The 14,196-nt window shown below is 52.5% G+C and overlaps 1 protein-coding gene across 6 annotated transcripts in view; it reads left to right on the top strand.

Moving 5' to 3' along the window:
* Positions 1 to 14,196, top strand: part of PTPRE (protein tyrosine phosphatase receptor type E) — a 162,786-nt gene that overhangs the window by 131,240 nt on the left and 17,350 nt on the right. For 5 of the 6 annotated variants that reach the window (XM_029061304.2, XM_029061305.2, XM_029061303.2 and 2 more), the window contains 4 exons: positions 3,851 to 3,944; positions 5,618 to 5,694; positions 8,315 to 8,449; positions 12,390 to 12,515. In XM_029061304.2, coding sequence (XP_028917137.1) covers positions 3,851 to 3,944; positions 5,618 to 5,694; positions 8,315 to 8,449; positions 12,390 to 12,515 — 432 coding nt within the window. The remainder of the gene's footprint in view (positions 1 to 3,850; positions 3,945 to 5,617; positions 5,695 to 8,314; positions 8,450 to 12,389; positions 12,516 to 14,196) is intronic. The other variant, XM_029061306.2, reaches the window with a different exon arrangement.

Below are 14,196 nucleotides of genomic sequence, written 5' to 3'. Positions count from 1 at the left end.
CTCGCCCACGGTCACACAGCTGACGAGTGGCGGAGCAGGGATTCGAACCCACGGCCTCTGCCTCCCAAGCCCAGGCGCTTTCCACGGGGCCACGCTGCTTCTCGTAACTAACGGCTGTGCTACGCTGCCGTCTACACTGGTGCTTAGCACAGTACGGACAATTCCGGCTCCGCCACTTGTCTGCTGGGTGACCTTGGGCAAGTCGGTTCACATCTCAGAGAAGCAGCGTGGCTCAGTGGAAAGAGCCTGGGCTTGGGAGTCGGCGGCCATGAGTTCGAATCCCGGCTCCGCCACTCGTCAGCTGGGTGACTGCGGGCGAGTCACTTAACTCCTCTGGGCCTCGGTTCCCTCCTCTGTAAAATGGGGATGAAGACGGTGAGCCTCACGTGGGACAACCTGATTATCCCGTATCTACCCCAGCGTTTAGAACAGCGCTCTGCACATAGTAAGCGCTTAACAAATACCAACGTTATTATTATTGTCATCTCGGAGCCTCGGTGGCCACATCCGTAAAATGGGGATGACGACTGTGAGCCCCGTGTGGGACGGGGACTGTGTCCAACCTGATTAGTTTGTATCTAATCAGATGTCAGTTTGTATCTCATTAGATACAAACTAATCCGAAGCAGCGTAGCTCGGTGGAAAAAACCCAGACTTGGGAGTCAGAGGATGTGGGTTCTAATCCCGGCTCTGCCACTTGTCTCCTAATAATAATTTTGGTATTTTTTAAGTGTTTACTATGTGCAGAGCACTGTTCTAATTGCTGGGGGGGATACAAGGAGATCAGGTTGTCCCCCGCGGGGCTCACGGTCTTCATCCCCGTTTTCCAGATGAGGGAACCGAGGCCCAGAGGAGTGAAGTGACTCGCCCAGGGTCACACAGCTGACAGGCGGCGGAGTCGGGATTAGAACCCATGACCTCTGACTCCCAAGCCCGGGCTCTTTCCACTGAGCCACGCTGCTTCTCCATCAAATGCCATCATAATTATAATTATCACCGTACAGTTGTTTCATCGACTGCCCTGTCCCCTGCTCACGAGGAGCTGCTTCTTGCACAGCAGAGACAGACGGAAAAATGTCTGCAAAGTCGCTGTCGCGGGCAGGCAAAGCGGCTGTTTTCTTGCACTGTCCTCTCCCCGGAGCTCAGTACAGTGTTCCGCACCCCAGAGGCGCTCAGTAAATACGAGTGATTGACCGAAAACCGGGTACGGAATAATGACGTGAGTGCTCAAGGTGGCGGGGGAGTTTAGGGGCTGGCAGATGGAGCGGGGACGTGGGGCTCCAGGGGGGCTCCGAGCACGGACAGCGTTAGACACTGCGCTCGGCGCTGGGGACAGGATGGAAGAGACCAAGCCCGCGTCCTCCCCTCTCCTGCACACCGGAGAAGCAGCGTGGCTCAGTGGAAAGAGCCCGGGCTTCGCAGTCGGAGGTCACGGGTTCGACTCCCGGCTCTGCCCCTCGTCAGCTGGGTGACTGTGGGCGAGTCGCTTCACTTCTACTATGCCTCGGTTCCCTCATCTGTCAAATGGGGATTAACCGTGAGCCTCACGTGGGACGACCCGATGGCCCTGTATCTACCCCAGCGCTTAGAACGGTGCTCTGCACAGAGTAGGCGCTTAACAAATACCAGCATTATTAAGCGCTGAGGCTGAAGAGCTCATTGTGGGCAGGGAACGTGTGTGTTTATTGTTGTACCGCGAGCGCTTCGTCCAGGGCTCTGCACGCGGTAAGCGCTCGATCAATACGACCGAACGAGGGAATGAATCGGTGAGGGGACGCCCAGAAAACAGTCGTAGCCGCAGAGAGCCGGCACGGGTTCGGTCAGTCAGTCAATCGTATGTACTGAGCGCTTACGGTGTGCGGAGCACTGTACCGAGCGCTTGGGAGAGGATGATACAACAATAAACGGACGCAGTCCCCGCCCACAACGAAATGACAGTCTAGAGGGAGAGACCGAACCCGCTGAGAATAAAAGAGAAACTGCAACTAAGATGCCCTGTCTTCGTGGAACAGTCAATTGTATGTATTGAGCGCTCACTGTGCGCAGAACACTGTACTGAGCGCTTGGGAGAGAATGATACAACAATAAACGAACACATTCCCTGCCCACAGTGAGCTTACAGTCAGGAGGGGCAGAGAAAACCCCTTGAGAACAATAGAGGAAACCATGACTAAGATGCCCTGTTTTTGTTGGAATAGTCATTCAGTCATATTTACTGAGCGCTTTACTGAGCGCAGAGCACTGTACTAAGCGCTTGGTAGAATATGATACGACAATAAGCGAACACATTCCCTGCCCGCATGAATTTACAGTCTGGGGGGAGACAAAACCCGCTGAGAGCCAAGGAGAAATGACGGCTAAGATGCCCGGTCTTCGTGGAACAGTCTGACAGTAAGTCAGTCGCGTTTACTGAGAGCTTTACTGTGTGCAGAGCACTGTACTGAGCGCTTGGGAGAGGACGATACAGCAATAAACGAACACATTCCCTGCCCACGGTGAGCTTACAGTCAGGAGGGCCAGAGAAAACCCCCTGAGAACAAAAGAGGAAACCATGACTAAGATGCCCTGTTTCTGTTGGAACAGTCATTCAGTCATATTTACTGAGCGCAGAGCACTGTATTAAGCGCTTGGTAGAATATGATACGACAATAAGCGAACACATTCCCTGCCCGCATGAATTTACAGTCTGGGGGGAGACAAAACCCACTGAGAGCCAAGGAGAACTGACGGCTAAGATGCCCGGTCTTCGTGGAACAGTCTGACAGTAAGTCAGTCGCGTTTACTGAGAGCTCTACTGTGTGCAGAGCACTGTACTGAGCGCTTGGGAGAGGACGATAGAACAATAAACAAACACATTCCCTGCCCACAGAGAGCTTACAGTCAAGAGGGGGCAGAGAAAACCCCCTGAGAACAAAAGAGGAAACCATGACTAAAATGCCCTGTTTCTGTTGGAACAGTCATTCAGTCATATTTACTGAGCGCAGAGCACTGTACTAAGCGCTTGGTAGAATATGATATGACAATAAGCGAACCCATTCCCTGCCCGCATGAATTTCCAGTCTAGAGGGGGAGACAAAACCCGCTGGGAGCAAAGGAGAAGTGACCTCTAAGATGCCCGGTCTTCGTGGAACAGTCAGACAGTCAGTCAGTCGTATTTACTGAGAGCTCTACTGTGTGCAGAGCACTGTACTGAGCGCTTGGGAGAGGACAATCCAGCAATAAACAAACACATTCCCTGCCCACAGAGAGCTTACAGTCTAGAGGGAGAGACAAAACCCCCCCGAGAGCAAAGGAGTAATGACGGCTAAGAAGCCCAATCTTCGTGCAACAGTCACAGTCGTATTTACTGAGCACTGATGGTGTGCAGAACACTGTACTGAGCGCTGGGGAGAGGACAATACAACCATAAACAAACACACTCCTTGCCCACAGTGAGCTTACAGTCTAGTGGGGGAGACAAAACCCCCCGAGAGCAAAGGAGAAATGACGGCTAAGATGCCCGTTGTTCATGGAACAGACAGTCGTATTTACTGAGCGCTTATGGTGTGCAGAGCACTGTACTGAGCGCTGGGGAGAGGACAACACAACCATAAACAAACACATTCCTTGCCCACAGCGAGCTTACAGTCTAGAGGGGGAGACAAACCCCCCCGAGAGCAAAGGAGAAATGACGGCTAAGAAGCCCGGTCTTCGTGGAACAGTCAGACAGCCGTATTTCCTGAGCGCTTACGGTGTGCAGAGCACTGTACTTAACGCCGGGGAGAGGACAACGGGACAGTAAGCAGACACGTCGCGCGCCCACGACCAGCCTCCAGGCTGGAGGCTGAGCCGGGTCTTCTCTCTGCCGCAGAAATTGACCAACGTTCGCATCATGAAGGAGAACATGAGGACGGGGAACTTGCCGGCCAACATGAAGAAAGCCCGCGTCATCCAGATCATCCCGTGTAAGAGCCGCGGGGGCGGCGGCGGGGGGACGGGCACGGGGGCGGGGGGCGGGCACGGGCACGGGGCGGGCAAGGGGCGGGCAGAGCTGGAGGGCAGGACGCCGGGGTTCTGGTCCCGCTTCTGCAGTGTGCACCTGCTCCGTGACCTTGGGCAAGTCACTTACCACTACCTTGAGAAGCCGCACGGTTAGAACCCGGGCCTGGGAGTCAGAAGGACCCGGGTTCTGATCCCGACTCTGCCACGCATCTGCTGCGCGGCCTGGGACAGGTCACTTGGCTTCTCTAGACCTCAGTTCCTTCATCTGGAAAATGGGGATTAATAATGTTGGTATTTGTTAAGCGCTTCCTCTGTGCAGAGCACCGTTCTAAGCGCTGGGGTAGACGTAGGGGAATCAGGTCGTCCCACGTGGGGCTCCCAGTCTACATCCCCATTTTCCAGATGAGGGAACTGAGGCCCAGACAAGTGAAGTGACTTGCCCACAGTCACACGGCTGACACTTGGCGGAGCTGGGATTCGAACCCATGACCTCTGACTCCAAAGCCCGTGCTCTTTCCACTGAGCCACGCGGATTCGTGCAATAGCATTTATTGAGCGCTTACTCTGTGCGGAGCACTGTACTAAGTGCTGGGAATGTACAATATGGATAATAATGATGGTATTGGTTAAGCGCTTACTACGTGCAGAGCACTGTTCTAAGCGCTGAGGTAGATACGGGGTAATCTGGTCGTCCCACGTGGGGCTCACGGTCTTAATCCCCATTTTACAGATGAGGGAACTGAGGCCCAGAGAAGTGAAGTGACTTGTCCAAAGTCACACGGCTGACAAGTGGGGGAGCCGGGATTAGAACCCACGACCTCTGACTTCCAAGCCCGGCCTCTTGCCACTAGGCCACGCTGCTTCTCTGACAGTTTAGCCAAAGATTTAGAGTCCAGCGCTTAAGACATTGTGTCAGACCCGATTATCTTCTATTTAGCGGGTCGGGCCCGGGAGCCGGAAGGACTTGGGTTCCAATCCCGGCTCTGCCACTCGTCTGCTGCGTGACCTCGGGCAAGACACTTCACTCCTCCGTGCCTCAGTTCCCTCATCTGTAAAATGGGGATCGAGACTGCGAGCCCCGTGTGGGAGAGGGACCGTGTCCAACCCCATTGGCCTGTATCCACCCCAGCGTTTAGTACAGTGCCAGGCATATGCCACATAAGCCGCGTGGGAGTCAGAGGAAGTGGGTTCTGATCCCGGCTCCGCCCCTTGTCTGCCGTGTGACCTTGGGCAGGCCACTTCCCTTCTCTGGGCCTCAGTTCCCTCATCCCGAAAATGGGGATGAAGACTGCGAGCCCCACGTCGGACAACGTGATGACCTTGTATCTACCCCCGCGCTTAGAACGGTGTTCGGCACGTAGGAAGCGCTTAACAAATACCATCATTGTTATTATTATTGTTTAGAGCGGTGTCTGACCTCCGGATGGACATTTCCACCCCTCCACTTACAGGGTCACCCCCAGACGGACGGCGTCTCCCCCGCAGGACAGAACCCTGCACTCATTCATTCGCTGTCGTATTTACTGAGCGCTTTCTTTGCGCAGAGCACTGTACTAAGCGCTCACTGCTCGTTCACTAGGCCCGTGGCTTGGCGTGGCCAACGGCGCAACGATCCTTTCTGGTTTTCTCCTCGCAGATGACTTCAACAGAGTCATCCTGTCCATGAAAAGAGGGCAGGAGTACACAGACTACATCAACGCCTCCTTCATCGACGTAAGTACGCGTTGCCGTCGGATCCGACGCCGCGCACAAAACACAACCCGCCTCCCCCGACGCCGCACACGAGCGCACGACTCTCCTCCCCCGACGCCGCACGACAGCGCACAGCCCGCCTCCCCCGACGCCGCACACGAACACACGCTCGCCTCCCCCGACGCCGCACACGAACACGCGACCCGCCTCCCCCGACGCCGCACACGATCACGCGACCCGCCTCCCCCGACGCCGCACACGAACACGCGACCCGCCTCCCCCGAGGCCACACACGAACACGCAACCACCTTCTGGACACCACGCACCAGCTCCCAACCACTCCTCCCACACCAGGCCCATGCTCACGACCACCTGCTCCGACCCCACGCAGGTGCTCGCAACCACTCCTTCGACCCAGGGATTTCCTCTATTTGTTGCTGAATTGTACTTCCCAAGCACTTAGTACAGTGCTCTGCATATATTGAGAAGCAGCGTGGCTCAGTGGAAAGAGCCCGAGCTTGGAGGTCCGAGGTCGTGGGTTCGAATGCCGGCTCCGCCACTTGTCAGCTGTGTGACCGTGGGCGAGTCACTTCACTTCTCTGGGCCTCAGTTACCTCATCTGTAAAATGGGGATTGACTGTGAGCCTCACGTGGGACAGCCTGATTACCTGATGACCCTGTATCTCCCCCAGCGCTTAGAACAGTGCTCTGCACATAGTCAGCGCTTAACAAATACCATTATCATGAGAAGCAGCGTGGCGCAGTGGAAAGAGCACGGGCTTTGGAGTCAGGGCTCATGAGTTCGAATCCCAGCTCTGCCACTCGTCGGCTGTGTGACTGTGGGCGAGTCACTTCACTTCTCTGTGCCTCAGTTCCCTCATCTGTAAAATGGGGATTAAGACTGTGAACCCCACGTGGGACAACCCGATTCCCCTGTGTCTACCCCAGCGTTTAGAACAGTGCTCTGCACATAGTAAGTGCTTAACAAATACCAACATTATTATTATTATTATTATTGTTATATTAAGCGCTCAATAGATACAATTGAATGAATGAATGAACCACCTACTCTGATACCATGATGATGATGATGATGGTATTTGTTAAGCGCTTACTATATGCCCAGAACTGTGCTGGGGTAGAAACAGGGTCATCAGGTGGTCCCACGTGGGGCTTACAGGCTTCATCTTCATTTGACAGATGAGGAAGCTGAGGCACAGAGAAGTGAAGTGGCTTGCCCAAGGTCACACAGGAGACAGGTGGCGGAGCCGGGATTAGAACCCATGACCTTCGAATCTGGGGGAGAGTTCTAAGACTAAGCCCCTGTTTTTTCCTCGGCTCCCCCTCCCCTCCCATCACCCCGACTCGCTCCCTTTGTTCTACCACACCCTCCCCGTCCTTATATATACTCATATAAGCACTTATATATATATGGATGTACATATCTATAACTCTATTCATTTATAATTAATGCCTGTTTGCTTGTTTTGATATGTATATATTTATAATTCCATTTATATGGATGCTTGTTTACTTGTTTTTATGTGTATATATTTATAATACGCATCAAATATTTATATACACATTTTATATTTATAATACACAATGAGAAGCAGCATGGCTCAGTGAAAAGAGCCCGGGCTCGGGAGTCAGAGGTCACGGGTTCTAATCCCGGCTCTGCCGCTTGTCAGCTGTGTGACTGTGGGCAAATCACTTCACTTCTCTGTGCCTCACTTACCTCATCTGTAAAATAGGGGTGAAGACCGTGAGCCTCACAGGGGACAACCTGATGACCCTGTATCTCCCCCAGTGCTTAGAACAGTGCTCGGCACATAGTAAGCGCTTAACAAATACCAACGTTATTATTATTATTATTATTATATTTAGTTATATGGCTGCCTGTTTACTTGTTTAGATGAGTGTATATTTATAATTCTATTTATTTATATGGCTGCCTGTTTACTTGTTTTGCTGTCCATCTCCCCTCCTTCTAGACCCTGAGCCCGTCGTGGGCAGGGATGGTCTCTCTTTATTGCTGGACTGTAATAATAATAATGTTGGTATTGGTTAAGCGCTTACTATGTGCAGAGCACTGTTCTAATTGCTGGGGGAGGTACAGGGTAATCAAGTCATCCCACGTGAGGCTCACAGTTAATCCCCATTTTACAGATGAGGTCACTGAGGCACAGAGAAGTGAAGTGACTTGCCCACAGTCACACAGCTGACAAAATAATAATGTTGGTATTGGTTAAGCGCTTACTATGCGCAGAGCACTGTTCTAAGCAGTGGGGGAGATACAGGGTCATCGGGTCGTCCCACGTGAGGCTCACGGTTAATCCCCATTTTCCAGATGAGGTAAATGAGGCCCAGAGAAGTGTAGTGACTCGCCCACGGTCACACAGCTGACAGAATGGCAGATCCGGGAGTCGAACCCGTGACCTCTGACTCCCAAGCCCGGGCTCTTTCCACTGAGCCCCGCTGCTTCCCCTGCTTTCCGAGGGGAACTTGGAAAAAGCACTTAAAAGGTACTTGACTGTACTTTCCAAGCGCTTAGGACAGTGCCGTGCGCACAGTCAGCGCTCAATAAATCCGATCGAACGAACGAACGAACGAACGGCCACCGTGATTGTCGTCCTTCCAGGGCTACCGGCAGAAGGATTATTTCATCGCCACTCAGGGCCCGCTGGGCCACACCGTGGGCGACTTCTGGAAGATGGTGTGGGAGTGGCGCTGTCACACCATCGTCATGCTCACCGAGGTCCAGGAGAGGGAACAGGTGGGTGGGCCCGGCCCCGGCCGCGGAGCACGGTGCCGGGCGCAGGGTCCGCGCCCGACGGATCCCGCCGCCTTCGCCATCCTCATCGTCACCGTCGGCCGTCTTGATCGACCGTGCGCAGAGCACTGGGGCACAGGCCTGGGAGTCGAGAGGGCGTGGGTTCTGATGGCGGCTCCGCCACCGGTCTGCCGGGTGACCTCGGGCAAGTCACTCCGCTTCTCGGGGCCTCAGTGACCTCATCTGCAAAATGGGGATCGAGACTGTGAGCCCCACGTGGGACAGGGACTGCATCCAACCCCATATGCCCCCAGCACTTAGTACGGTGCCTGGCACAAAGTAAGCACTTGACAGAAACCATAATTGCGCGGCTCGGCGGAAAGAGCCCGGGCTTGGGAGTCGGAGGTTCGAATCCCGGCTCTGCCGCTTGTCAGCTGTGTGACTGGGGGCAAGTCACTTGACTTCTCTGGGCCTCAGTTCCCTCATCTGTCAAATGGGGATGAAGACTGTGAGCCTCATGTGGGACAACCTGATTACCCTGTATCTGCTGCAGCGCTTAGAACAGTGCTCGGCACATAGTAAGCGCTTAAACACCAACATCATTATTATTATTATTATTACAACAGAATTGGTAGACGTGTTCCTTGCCCACAAGGAGCTTACCATCTAGAGAGGCAGACATTAATAGGAATAAATCATCGATAATCCATAAATGGTGTTAGCGGGATGGTCTAGCAGAGCCCGGGCCTGGGAGTCAGAAGGAGCTGAGTTAGCGTGGCTCAGTGGAAAGAGCCCGGGCTTGGAAGTCAGAGGTCATGGGTTCGAATCCCGGCTCTGCCACTTGTCAGCTGTGTGACTTTGGGCAAGTCACTTGACTTCTCTGGGCCTCAGTTCCCTCATCTGTCAAATGGGGATTAACTGTGAGCCTCACGTGGGACAACCTGATGACCCTGTGTCTACCCCAGCGCTTAGAACAGTGCTCTGCACATAGAAAGCGCTTAACAAATACCAGCATCATTATTATTATTATTATTCTCTGGGCCTCCTTTTCCTCAACTGGTAAAAGGGAGATTCAATCCCCATCCTACCTCGATTGTGAGCCACAAATCAATCAATCCATCAATCAGTGGTATTTATTGAGCATTTACTATGAGCAGCGCACCGTACTAAGCAGTTTGGAAGAGGGCAGTAGAATTAGTAGACACGACCCTCCCCTCAAGAAACTTCCCGTCTGCTGTGTGCAGAGCACTGTACTGAGCGCTTGGGAGAGCACAGTAGAGTTAGCAGCAACAATCCCCGTCTTCAAGGAGGTTGCAGTCTAGCAAGGTCGATCGACATTAAAGTAAATTATCGAGAGGAAGAACTAGTGGAGCATAAAGCCATCGATCAATCGATCATATTCATTGAGCGCTTACCGTGTGCAGAGCACTGTGCTAAGCGTTTGGGAGAGGACAATAAAACAGAGTTGTTAGGCCTCTTCTCTGGTAGGTCATAAGGAGGAAGTAGCGAGTATTTAATAGTAATAATAATAATGTTGGTATTTGTTAAGCGCTTACTATGTGCAGAGCACTGTTCTAAGCGCTGAGGTAGATACAGGGTCATCAGGTTGTCCCACGTGAGACTCACAATTAATCCCTATTTTACAGATGAGGTAACTGAGGCACAGAGAAGTTAAGTGACTTGCCCACAGTCACACAGCTGACAAATGGCTATTTAACTATTTGGGGGGCGGAAGGTGGAAACTCTGTAGGGGCAGGTCGGTAGAAGAAGCAGGGAAATTGGAGATGACGTTGGGAAGGCCTCCTGGAGGAGATGTGGTTTCAGACAGGCTTTGAATTAATTAATGTTGGTATTTGTTAAGCGCTTACTATGTGCCCAGCACTGTTCTAAGCGCTGGGGGGGATACAAGGCGATCAGGCTGTCCCACGTGGGGCTCACAGTCTTCATCCCCATTTTACAGTTGAGAGAACTGAGGCCCAGAGACGTGAAGCAACTTGCCCAAAGTCACACAGCAGACAAGTGGCAGAGCCGGGATTAGAACCCATGACCCCCGACTCCCAAGCCCGGGCTCCTTCCACTGAGCCATGGGAGCTTCCGGGGTCCCTCTATCAGACACGAACAGGGAGGGATGCAAATCTGCCCTTCCAAGTCCAAAGGAAGATCAAGACTGCAGCGTGGAGAGAAGCAGCGCGGCTCAGTGGAAAGAGCCCGGGCTTGGAGAGTCAGAGGTCATGGGTTTGAATCCTGGCTCCGCCCCTTGTCAGCTGTGTGACTTTGGGCAAGTCGCTTCACTTCTCTGGGCCTCGGTTCCCTCACCCGTAAAATGGGGATGAAGACTGTGAGCCCTGCGTGGGACAACCCGATCATCCGACTGTAAGCCCCACGTGGGACAACCTGATTCCCCTGGGTCTACCCCAGAGTTTAGAACAGTGCTCGGCACATAGTGAGCGCTTAACAAATACCGACATTATTATTATTATTATTATTATTATTATTATTATTGTATCCCCCCCAGTGCTTAGAACAGTGCTTCGCACATAGTAAGTGCTTAACAAATGCCATCATTACTATTATTACTATAGGCAGGGAACAGGTCTTCCAATTCATTCAACTGTATTTACTGAGCACTTACTGTGTGCAGAGCGCTGTACTAAGCACTTGGGAGAGGAAAGTATATGATAAAAAAGACACATTCCCTGCCCACGACAAGCTGATACCGTCTACTAACTCTCTCACGAGAGCTTAGTACGGTGCTCTACAATCAGTCAGTCAATCAGTGGGATTTACTGAGCACTTAGGATGTGCAGAGCACTGTACTGAGCACTTGGGAGAGGACAGTACAGCAGAACTGGCAGACCCATTCCCTGCCCACAATGAGCTTACAGTCTAAAGGGAGGAGACAGACATTAATCAAGTGATTTAATTGGTGGTATTTGTTAGGTGCTTACTATATGCCAAACACTGTACTAAACTCTGGGGTAGACACAAGAAATCAGGTTGTTCACAGTCCCCGTCCCCACAGTCTCACAGTCTCGGTCCCCATTTTACAGATGAGGTAACTGAGTCCCAGAGAATAATAATAATGACGGTCTTTATTAAGTGATTACTATGTGCCAAGCACTGTTCTAAGGGCTGGGGTAGATAGAAGGTCATCAGGTTGTCCCACGTGGGGCTCCCAGTCTTCATCCCCATTTTCCAGATGAGGTCACTGAGGCCCAGAGAAGTGAAGTGACTTGCCCAAAGTCCCACAGCTGACAAGTGGCGGAGCCGGGATTAGAACCCAAGACCTCTGACTTCCAAGCCCGGGCTCTTCCCACTGAGCCCCGCCGCTTCCCAGCGAAGAGAATAATAATAATAATGATGGCATTTCTTAAGCGCTTACTATGTGCTGAGCACTGTTGTAAGCACTGGGGGAAGGTCATCAGGTTGTCCCACGTGGGGCTCACAGAGAAGCGAAGGGACTTGACCGCAGTCACACAGCAGACAAGCGGCAGAGCCGGGATTAGAACCCATGACCTTCCGACTCCCAGGCCGGTGCTCTCGCCACTCCGCCGTGCTGCTCCTCTAATTTATAACACAGCGAGCGCTCAGTCAATGCGACCGGCCGATCTATCGATTAATTCGAGTCATTCGTTCATTCATTCAATAGTATTTATTGAGCGCTTACTATGTGCAGAGCACTGTACTAAGCGCTTGGAATGGACAAATGGGTAACAGATAGAGACGGTCCCTGCCCTTCGACGGGCTTCCGGTCTAATCGGGGGAGACGGACGGACGGGAACGATGGCGATAAATAGAATCGAGGGGATGAACGTCTCATTAAAACGATAGCAAATAAATAGAATAAGGCGATGTCAAAACCAAGGCGAGTCAAAAACACAACGGTCCCCCCTCGCGCCGTTTTTTGGTGAGGAGGGTTTATTCTCGTCTTTCAACTCCCTAGGAAAAATGCTTTCAGTACTGGCCGTCAGAAGGCTCCGTGACGCACGGAGAGGTCCATATCGAACTGAAGAACGACGTCTGTTCCGATGCCATCAGTGTCAGAGATCTGTTGATCGCCTCCACTCAGGTATTGTGGTTTCACGTCCATTTGCCGGGCCCCGATTCATTCAGTGGTATTTATTGAGCGCTTACTATCAGAGGTCATGAGTTCGAATCCCAGCTCTGCCACTTGTCTGCTGTGTGACCTTGGGCAAGTCACTTCACTTCTCTGGGCCTCAGTTCCCTCATCTGTAAAATGGGGATTAAGACTGTGAGCCCCACGTGGGACAGCCTGATTCCCTTGCGTCTAATAATAACGTTGGTATTTGTTAAGCGCTTACTACGTGCAGAGCACTGTTCTAAGCGCTGGGGGAGATACAGGGGAATCGGGTTGTCCCACGTAGGGCTCACAGTCTTGATCCCCATTTTACAGATGAGGTCACTGAGGCACGGAGAAGTGAAGTGACTCGCCCACAGTCACACAGCTGACAAGTGGCCGAGCTGGGATTCGAACTCGTGACCTCTGACTCCAAAGCCCGTGCTCTTTCCACTGAGCCACGCTGCTTCTCTACCCCAGCACTTAGAACGGTGCTCTGCACATAGTAAGCGCTTAACAAATACCAACATCAATTAAGCGCTTGGAATGTACAAATCGGTAACGGGTAACAGATCTATCATCTCGTATCATCTCCGCGCAGTAGTGCCAGGTGGGAGGGGGTTCGTTGGTTCATTCAGTCGGTCGTAGTCATTGAGCTCTTACTGCGTGCTGAGCGCTGTACTGAGGGCTCGGGAAAGTACGAGACAGTAATGAAGAGTGACAATCTCTGCCCACAGTGAGCTCACGGTCTGGGGGGGCTGGGGCGGGGGGGCGGAGATATAGAAAGAAATAAAATAAATATAAATCAATGAATGAGGGATGTGGACCTAAGTGGGGTGGGGCTGGGAGGGGGGATCAATAAAGGGAGAGAGGGCGACGCGGAAGGGACTGGGAGTTGAGGAGAAGGGGGGCTTAGTCTGGGGAGGCCTCTTGGAGGAGACGGGCTTTCGGTTGGGCTTTGAAGAGGGGAAGAGTGGTCGTTTGGTGGATTTGAAGAAGGAATGAATGATGAATTAACTGAATGATGCCTTCTTTAGCCAACACTGTGGCTTGTGTGTTGGGCCCCGGGCCCTACCCCAGCCGTGGCTCATTCATCCGTACCTTCACTCAATCGTGTTGAATTATTGAGCGCTTACTGTGTGCACAGCACTATAATAAGCGCTTGGGAGAGTACGATAGAACGATAAACAGAGATGTTCCCTGCCCACAGCGAGCTTACAGCCTAGAGGGGGGAACAGACAGTAATAGATAGAAATAAATGACAGCTATGGACATAAGTGATGTGGGGCTGGGAGGGAGGATGAATAAAGGGAGCGAGTCAGGGGGAAGCAGAAGGGAGCGGGAGAAGAGGAAAAGAGGGTTTAGTCGGGGAAGGCCTCTCGGAGGAGATGGGCCTTCGATAAGGCTTTGAAGCGGAAGGGAGTGTCATTTCTGGAGGATCGGAGGAGGGAGGGCGATCCGGGCCGGAGGCGGGACGGCGGCGAAGGGTCGGCGGTGAGATAGACGAGATAGAGGTAGAGTGAGGAGGTTGGCATTCGAGTGTAAGCCCGTCGAAGGGCAGAGACTGTCTCTGTCTGTTGCCGACTTGTACGTTCCAAGCGCTTAGAACAGTGCTCTGCACATAGTAAGCGCTCAATAAATACCATCGAATGAATTAGAGGAACGTAGTGTT

Source organism: Ornithorhynchus anatinus, chromosome 3 (assembly GCF_004115215.2).
Source record: "Ornithorhynchus anatinus isolate Pmale09 chromosome 3, mOrnAna1.pri.v4, whole genome shotgun sequence".
Classification (NCBI taxonomy): domain Eukaryota; kingdom Metazoa; phylum Chordata; class Mammalia; order Monotremata; family Ornithorhynchidae; genus Ornithorhynchus; species Ornithorhynchus anatinus.
This window is presented reverse-complemented; position numbering and strand designations above follow the sequence as displayed.